The 9,390-nt window shown below is 49.4% G+C and overlaps 1 protein-coding gene across 1 annotated transcript; it reads left to right on the top strand.

The window, feature by feature from the left end:
* Positions 1–2,892: 2,892 nt before the first annotated feature.
* On the top strand, positions 2,893–8,526 carry OTP (orthopedia homeobox). The gene is made up of 3 exons (XM_054178448.1): positions 2,893–2,929; positions 3,883–4,292; positions 7,996–8,526. Exons 1-3 carry the CDS (start codon positions 2,893–2,895, stop codon positions 8,524–8,526), a joined length of 978 nt encoding a protein of 325 aa, XP_054034423.1.
* Positions 8,527–9,390: the final 864 nt, after the last annotated feature.

Raw genomic sequence — 9,390 nt, 5'->3', positions numbered from 1 at the left:
AATAGAAGGATGACGGGGAATAAAATCTTTGTAAATACGACTCCGACACTGCCCAGGTGAATTCGGGCACTTGACAAAACAGGAGTGCGCGGAATCTGAATGTGATTAGAGCATTTTACATATGCCCCATTGTCATTTTCTCTCTGAGATGCTGAAGTGTCAGTTCTGTCCTCTCTTTTCTCGCCCGCAGACTTCCTCCTTTGATTTCCCCCCTTCTCTTAAAATGCTTGCGCCCTGAAGTCTTGGAAGAAATGATTTAGTTTGTTTATACTGCTATAAAAATCAAGAGCAATAGAAAAGTCATAAAATGAAGCGCGCTATCAATCACACCGCAACATTGTTATTCAGCAGTTACTAACAGAGATTGATAATCCTTTGATTTCATCCCATTGTTATTACTCTGATGTGTCTGCACATTAACTATTACACATTTATTTATCGACCTAAAACATACAACAACGCGAAGTAGCTGCACGCGCACGATGTGCCCGTCCTTCTCCGTAGCACGCTCGGCAGCAGCCGGCTGCAGGCACCTGCGCCGTCCGCACATTTTTGCCAGCAGCTACAACTGAAGCTGAATCCCAAACGAGTAGGCCGAGTTCTGACCGCCCGCGTAACCCTAGCCTCAGTTCGGGCCGGACCCGCGGAAGGCTGCGCGCCCCGCCGCACCTTGCGGTCCCGGCCCAGCTCCCCGCCGGTGGCTCCGCGGGCTCCGCTCCGCAGTTCCCGGCAGTCTGGAATTTTCACCACCGAAGCTTCTTCTGCTGCCTTATAGCTGCGCATAAACAGTAATCTTTAAAGGGAAAAAAGCAAACCAGATGAGACATCCGCGTCTTCCCCAGACCAACCCGTTAAAAAAGACGAAGAAAAAAAAAAAAAAATCCCGAAACTCCCACCCCACCTCCACCTCCATCTTTCTCCAGCTAAATTGTGGCCCGGCTCTGAGTCTTTCTCCCTGCTCTTAAGGGCCGTTCCTGAGCACCCAGATTCATTGCAACAGCCCAGTGTTTCGGAAGCGAATCAATGTAGCCTGAGCAGGGAGGAGTGTGTGTGTGGGAATAAAAATGCAGCAAAACTGCCCTAGAGATCGGTCGGCCGGTTCCTTTGTCTTCTTGTTCTGTCGCTGCCGAAACCCCTCCACATCTGAGCTGCAAACAAAACTACTCTTGCATCTGTTCGCATGCAGCATTTACAATGTTTTGTGTAAGTCAATTGGATGGCGGAGGGGGGGTGAGGGGAAGGCAACAACAAAAAGAACCAAAACAACAAAACCAAACAATTGGCGCTGTATTATTTAACACAAACTTCACTGAGCTCCCTTTTTGGTGGAAGCTTTATTTGCACTAAATGAATAATCTTAATTACATCACGTTTGAATTAAAAATCAATGATAATCAAATTGGAAGTAGTAAATATCAGTTTTCATTGTGCCCGAGTAGAGGATATTTTTCTTGTTTTGCAAATAAAAATACAAGTCAAATAACTTTAAAAGGGCATTATGTTCTGCTACAAATACAATTGAAAGGGATTGTTTAGGAGCGGATCAGAAATGGTACAGAATTTTGCACTTAATTTCCTCAGTTATCATTTACAATAAGAACCTCTTGGCTTGACAGCCAAGTCTAAACAGTAGTAAATTAGTACAAATTTATACTGATTTTACTCTAATAATCGTAATAAAAGCTTATAGATTTGGCACTAATTACATAAATGCCTAATGATCTTGAAAATTACTCTGGTTAGAAATATATTACTAATCTAAACTTTGTTGTTGGCTGGCTTTGAAAAATCAGAACATTAGAAATGGTTCGCTTCACTTGTGCAAAGCACTTTAAATTGTTCAAGTAGTTTAACATATTCAAGAAGAAAATAAAAAGCGTTTAACTTTATTTACTGCTTTAGATTGAGTTTGTAGGCAACCCGAAACTGGAAACTTTACCCGAAAACACGGGGCTTATGGGCTTCGAGACCCCGGCCAGGGAGGCAGCGCTCCTCAGGCGGCCGGGACTACCTTTCCCGCTCCGCTGTGTGCTGCTGCGCCGAGCAGGGCTGGGACAGGGCGGCAGAGAACCACGGGGCCTGTGATATTCGGGCCGCCTTGGAAACTCGCGCAAGTTTCTCCTTCCTCGCCGCCCTGCAGCCTTCGAGACCCGGTGACGGCGTATGGGTGAGAGCCGGAATGCGGTCTCTGCCGTTGTCCCCGACCCCGGTCCCCCAGGGTGGCCGGCGACAGTGACTAGCGTTGTCTGCCCCGGAGCCGCAGCGTTCAGCCGCCCCGTTCAGCCGCCCGTGCTGACTCGCTTACAACCCCCATCCCAGTGGGCGCTGGGTTTGCGAACCACCCCTGGGAGCCTGAGCGGGTCCGTGGGTGCGCTCTGAGGAGACATTAAAAAAGAAAAAAGAAAAGAAAAGAAAAAAAAGAGAGAGAAAACACAATAATCATGAGGTGACCCGGAGCAGGAGGGGGTGGCAAATGTGCATTTGGAAGAGAGGGGGAGAGGTGGAAGCAGGGCGGTGAGGGCGAGCGGAGCAGGAGAAAGGGAGCGGCGGCGCGGTGCGGGTCGGGCCGGGGCGGCGGGAGGCCGGGGCGGCGGCGGGCGGGTGGCGGGCGGGCGGAGCGGGGCGCTCCGGGCGCTGACATTTGCAGGCTGCCCTCCTGATTGGTCCCCGCGCCGCGCTGCTCACGGGTTCATTGAAGTGTTAAGCACCTCCCCGTCTCTCTAAAGGACATTATAATGCAAGAGACCCCCTTTTTAACCACACACCGAATTTTCTTTCATTTAGGCGATCTATATCTATCTATATATATCTCTTATATCTTATATCTATTTTAAATAACTTAAGGCCGCTAAAATTTGGGGGGGAACAGCCTTCGCCCTGGAGCGGTGCGCGATGCTGTCTCACGCCGACCTCCTGGACGCCCGTCTCGGTGAGTTTCCACCAGCACCCCCCCGCTCCGCGGAGGTTGCTCTGGCAGCGGCAGCGAGCGAGGAGGAAGCCGGGGCAGGAAATTGACAATTTGTTCCTGATTTTACCTTAATGTGATCTAAATGGGCTAATTCTTTTAAAAGTAATTGTACTGTATTAAAGTTTAATTTGATTTAACATTAAAAAAAAAAAAAAAAAAGAGAGAGAGTGACAGAGAGACCTACAGAGTATGTAGATCTACATCGAGTTGTGGATCATTTAATTTCTTTCTCCCTGGTTTTATATACATATCTACATATTATGCTATGATGCTTATTATTATTTCAGGACAGATGAGCACGATGATATTTACTGAGGAGTTCTGGGTGGTCTGTTCCTGCTCGCATGCTCGCTTTCCTCTCTCCTCCTTTTCCTTTTATAAAAATAGAAATACCTGTATGTTCAGGGTTATTTACGCGTTTGTTTAGAAAAGCGGAGGGAGGAGAGGAGAAAGATCGGCCAGGGTGACCGAGGTCTCCGCACATCTGTTGGCGAGGTAACACTCCCGGCAGCAGAGCGGATTGAGTGTTCTTTCTTTCCCTCGGTATTTTTTTTTTTTTTTTAAACCAGCCTCGCTGGAAAAACCAAGCTGGACCCAGCAAAACTTGCTCTCATCCCCTTCTCTTCCCTTCCCTTGGCCTCGTAAGGGAAGGCCCGTCAGAGAGCTGGTTATTTAAGCCGGAAAAATTGTTGCTCAGTGTAAAGTTTTCTCTCGCCCGGGTTGCACCGGGCCAGTGGGTCTGCGCGCCGCGGAGCCGAACCGGTTTTGGGGGTTGGCGGCCGGCGGCGGGGGGAACGCGGCAAAAGCGCTAGCGATGGGTGAATGCCTCTAGCCGGTTCGGTGCGCTGGAAAGCGACTCTGATGGATACGTGCCCGGCTTCGGGGGAGTGACCGCGGCTCCTTTACTTTCGCAGGGATGAAAGATGCAGCCGAGCTACTGGGACACCGGGAGGCGGTGAAGTGTCGTCTGGGCGTAGGGGCCTCGGATCCGGGGGGACACCCAGGAGACATGGCTCCCAACTCGGACACGGTGGAAGGAACCACCCTGCTGCCGGGAGAGGACATCACCACGGTGGGATCCAATCCCAGCTCCTTAGCCGTCAGCTCCAAAGACCCCGACAAGCAGCAAGGCCAGCAGGGGGGCCAGAACCCCGGCCAGGCTGGACAGCAGCAGGGGCAGCAGAAGCAGAAGCGGCACCGCACCCGCTTCACGCCGGCGCAGCTCAACGAGCTGGAGAGGAGCTTCGCCAAGACCCACTACCCGGACATCTTTATGCGGGAAGAGCTGGCCTTGCGCATCGGCCTCACCGAGTCCCGAGTGCAGGTATGAGCCGCCGCCTTCACACAGTGCCCGCCCCTGCCGCGCCCGCTGGTCTCTTCTTCGGGTTCACGGACGGCCGGCGGCGCGGCCAGGCACGCTGGGACGGGGTGGGTGGGTGCCTTCAAATCTCAGCCCGACGGTTGGGGAGGAAATCTACCTCTAAATGGAAAGGTTTGGTGAGGAAGTCTCGAAACCCTCCGTCCCCCTTTCCGCAATGCTATCCCCTAGGGGTGTCCCTTGTCTCCTACCCGCTTACAGCTCGGTGGTTGCTAGCAGATAGCGAACGTGTCTTTTCCCACTCCACGGCCCAACCCGGGGCAAGAGGCCGGAGAGGCACAATTCGGAAGCGGGCAGTCTCAGCCCTCGCAATAGCTCAGCTCATGGTCTACATCCCCCGGTGAGGGGTCTGGCGACGGCGGAGTGCTTTGGGGCCACTGTCCAGGGTGCTGCCCCTGCTAAACCAGGCTCTCCGTGGGGCAGCTGTCCAGGGTGCTGCTGGGACGGGGCATGCTCGGGAGCCCGCTGCCCGGAGGGTCGGGGCGAGGGGTGAAGGAAGGCACACATGCTGTGAAAAGGCACTTAGGTAAATAGCACTTGTATCTGGACTCGGAGTTTCCCTGTAATGGTTTATATCATGCCTGGGGAGGGAGAGGTAGTAACTTCAAGTACACATATATGCATAAGCACACCCATATATATGTGTGTATATATATATATATATATATATATATATATATGTACACAGGCACATATGAAACTATTTAGGCAAATAAATGTAAACGAAATTTGGAAAAGGGCCATATGGATCCAACTGCTAGACTACTCAGATGCAGCTTTTGTAAGTAGAAGGATATTTTAGTGACGTTCTGGGTGAATCCCTTCTGAGGAAAGAAAGCCTGCACAATGGAAGCACTTGTAGGATGTGGATCCCCACTCAGCACAGCACGCTGGCTATGTTACTGCACTTTGCCACAGACAGTGTTCAAAATTACTCTCAGCAAGGCTAGGCTCCTCAGCTAAATACAGACACATCAAAAGAAATCTTTAAATGAACGCCTTTATGAACGGAAGCTGACTCCATTCCCGAATATGACAGAATACGCACGTCTGCTTTTAAAAAGTAAAACAATTTGACTTAGCCTACACAGTACTATAATTAGTTTAAATTAAAAAAGAAATTAGATTCACAAATAAAATATAATTGGACAACTGACTCTATGAAAAAAGAAAACGAGGTCTATTAAACTTTATTGGGTTTCCCAAAGGTTAATGATACCAATTTCAATATTAGGAGTATGGTAAATTAAGTAAAATATAAAATGGAAATAGTTATTTTCTAAGAGCACATCAAAGAAATTCGTAGAAAGAAAGACAAAGTGTTTTAATGGCCTCAGCATAATCTTAAACCGATTCTAATAGCTTGAAACTGCTGATAAAAACAGTTTAATAGAGTGGCAATTTAAATATTTTTTACAATAATGTTCTGTAGTTTAAAAAGTAATCAGATCAACATAACCTTCTTAATTAACACTTCAAAATGATTAACATTATGTAATCTCAGGCAAAATAATTTAATGTATTTACTTCACAATCCGATGTATCACTGCTCCTTGACCAGATTTAAATTAAATAGTAATTGGTTTATGTTCTTAAACGAGTACTTCACAGTATTCTTTATAGTTAACAGATTGCCTGCACACTCCTTGCAGTATGTGGGCTCCACACTGATTCAAGAAATCCTCCAAATAGTTAATTTATAGTGGCTGTATATGTTTTTAAGTGTTTTAGATGCTAGGATAAATCACCACTTTCCTCATTTTAGATCTGTTTTTAATGTATATGATACATTTAAATAATTATTAAAGTGGCTGGTGCTTAAACAGGAGTCCAATTCCACATCTGATATTGCTCTGCTTTTCAGGCTGCTGTAATAAAACCATTCTTTTTATAGCATGCCATTATTAGAAACCAATTTCAGAATTATTTATAACCTGGAATGGCTTATTAAGCAGCAATGCGAGAATCATGCAAATTATGCGATCAAATGCAATATAATAAGCATAATCATTAGTCTCTAGCACGGATTAATTAACTTTCAATATTTTATTTACATAAAAACCAAATCAGTGAAATAACTTCAGCACAGTCAGGCTTGCCTTTCAATATTTTATACGAACAAAAATAATGTGCTGTAATTCCATTGACCGTGTCCCCCACAATGGTCCCGTCACCTGCCACATCTTAATAGGGGACAAGCTGAGAGTATTTTCTAGTTTTCTAATGGAATGAGAAATTGCATTTTCTTCCTCTCCCAGCACTATTAAAGTGTAATGAATTCGGCTCAGAGTTCACGGCTGGCTGATCGAAATGAACCTGAGATCTGAGCTTTAATACAGCTCTCCAGATTTCCTACCAAATCTTCACATTAATCATCTGCTGGATTCCAATGAGATCTTCATAAAGCTTCAGCTCCTAAAAAAAAAAAAAAAAAAAAAAAGAAGAAACAAAATAGTGATATTGTCTCCCTTTCTTTCTCTCTAACCCATTTATAGCTAGAGAATTAAATGGGCTATATATTTTAAAATACATTTACAGTATGTCTGCATTACTGTAACAGCAGACACCATCAAGGTACATTTTTAGATTCCAACCTCCATTAGATTCTCACTGTTGTATTAATAATTTTCAGGGGCTAGTTGCATTTTAAAAGCGATCCAAAGTTGGCAAACATTTCTGGTTAATATATTTCTAGAGTTGTCATGTGTGCCTTTTCAAAATCTCCCCTAGGTTTTCCCTGCGTTTTAATCTGTCATGCACTAGTTTCCAATTGGCAACATTCACATTTTAAAAGCATATGCAGCGTAGCTATGAGCTAAGGTGATCAGACCTGATGGAGATTCTTTACACCATCAGTAAACCATGAAACATAAAAAGATTTTGTAGACGCAATTTAACTATTAACCCTAAAACAAAATTGAACGCGATTTTTTCGCTTATTCATGTAATATTTAGCTCCTTAACGGCGGCTCATTCTCGGTAATGGGCGCCCGCCCTTTTCATTCTGACGATGCAGCACGAATCCATGAACTCTATCCCCCAAGCTCAGACACTGCGGCTCCTCCGGATTTCGAGTGGACCCGTGTTTTTCATTCCTTAACAACGCCCTCGGGTGCCTTTGCTGCGGTGCAGCGAGACCCATCTAGTCATCCCTGGCCGCACCACGAGCAGCAGCTTACCTAAAGCCTTTTCTTCCCACCCCCCCTCTTTTTTTTTTAAGAACCCAAATGCGGGCGGGACTGGGCAGCACCAGGCGGTGGATACGGCCCGGGTCTAGGCTGGAGGTGGCTCGGGAGCGTTTCCACGCAAGGCCTGGAGCCGCGGGGTTGTCGGTTTTGGTTTGCTTGTGTTACTGGGACTTTTAGCGGGGAGGCCAAGCTCCCCTCTTGGAGTCGCCCCCCGAGGCAGGGAGGCCGCAGGCGGCTCAGTCCCGGGACGGACGCATCGATCGGTTCTTCTACAAGAAGTTCTAGCGGTTTCGTTAACACGTGACGGGACGCGCGTGGAGCTGCGGGTGTGAAGAGCAGCCGTGGGAGATCCAACGGCTGGGGGAAGAGACCGGGGAACGGGGTGGAGGTCGGGCCAGGAGCAGTGGGTCCCGTTGCACCGAGGCGTGCTAACGGTATGTGTCGCTCCCCACCGCCCGCAGGTCTGGTTCCAGAATCGCCGGGCCAAGTGGAAGAAGCGCAAGAAGACCACCAACGTCTTCCGCGCTCCGGGCACGCTGTTGCCGACGCCGGGACTGCCGCAGTTCCCCTCGGCCGCCGCGGCGGCCGCGGCCGCCATGGGTGACAGCCTCTGCTCCTTCCACGCCAACGATACGCGCTGGGCCGCCGCCGCCATGCCGGGCGTGTCGCAGCTGCCACTGCCGCCGGCGCTGGGCCGGCAGCAGGCCATGGCACAGTCCCTCTCGCAGTGCAGCCTGGCAGCCGGGCCGCCGCCCAACTCCATGGGCCTCTCCAACAGCCTGGCGGGCTCCAACGGCGCCGGGCTGCAGTCGCACCTCTACCAGCCTGCCTTCCCCGGCATGGTGCCCGCCTCTCTGCCCGGCCCCAGTAACGTGACGGGCTCGCCCCAGCTCTGCAGCTCCCCTGACAGCAGCGACGTGTGGCGGGGAACCAGCATCGCCTCCCTTCGCCGCAAAGCACTAGAGCACACAGTTTCCATGAGCTTCACCTAATGGCCGCCACTTCGCCCCGCGCCAACACCGCCGCCTTGCCCCGTGCCCCTGCCTCTGCCTCGCCCCGGCCCCCCGCCTTCCCTCACCTGACTTACCAGGGAGTCGACTCAGGATCTGAAATCAGACGCGAAGGGACTGGTTTGTGGGCCGAGACCCCCCCGCACCCCCGCCCTCGCTTCCCTCAGTCCGTCTGACCCCGCGGAATTCCCGCACTATCCCGCGCATCCCCTCCGCTCCAGGCGGCCTGGCCCGCTCGGCATCCGCCTCTACCCTGCGGCGGAGGGGCTCGGGGCTTCCCCGAGCCTGGCCCAGCTTCCCTTCCCCGCCACCACCCGGCACTCCCGCCGGAACCCCGGCCGGGTTTGCAAAAATACCCCCAACAAAAAAACCACCAACCAACCCCCAACAAACGAAACAGAAAACAAACAAACGAAAAAACAAACCACCACAAACAACAACAACGACAAAAAGGCATTTTGGTTTTGTTTTCTAAATTTTTATCGCTAAGAGCAGCCACCCGTCGCCGACCCTCTCCGCGGCGAAGGCGCCGTCGGAGGGCAGTCGGGAGGGCCGGCGGAGAGGTACGGAGACCCCAGAGTGAATCAAATCTGTTTTGAAAAAGCATTTATAAGTGAGAGCGAAGACATGGGGGGAAATAATAATAATAATAATAATAATAATAATAATAAAGTTTCTTTTTTTTTGTAAAACACATGGGAGAGGTAAAAAGAAAAAATAAGCAAGAGCACTCCCTTCTCCGGATCTTTGATTTCGTGACAGTTGAGTTGCCGATCCGCCCTACCTTTTTTTACGCATTTATTTACGTTTCTGCTGCTATTGTCCCTCCCGCATCTTCCGCTGTCG

This window comes from Dryobates pubescens, chromosome Z (assembly GCF_014839835.1).
Source record: "Dryobates pubescens isolate bDryPub1 chromosome Z, bDryPub1.pri, whole genome shotgun sequence".
NCBI classification, from domain to species: domain Eukaryota; kingdom Metazoa; phylum Chordata; class Aves; order Piciformes; family Picidae; genus Dryobates; species Dryobates pubescens.
This window is presented reverse-complemented; position numbering and strand designations above follow the sequence as displayed.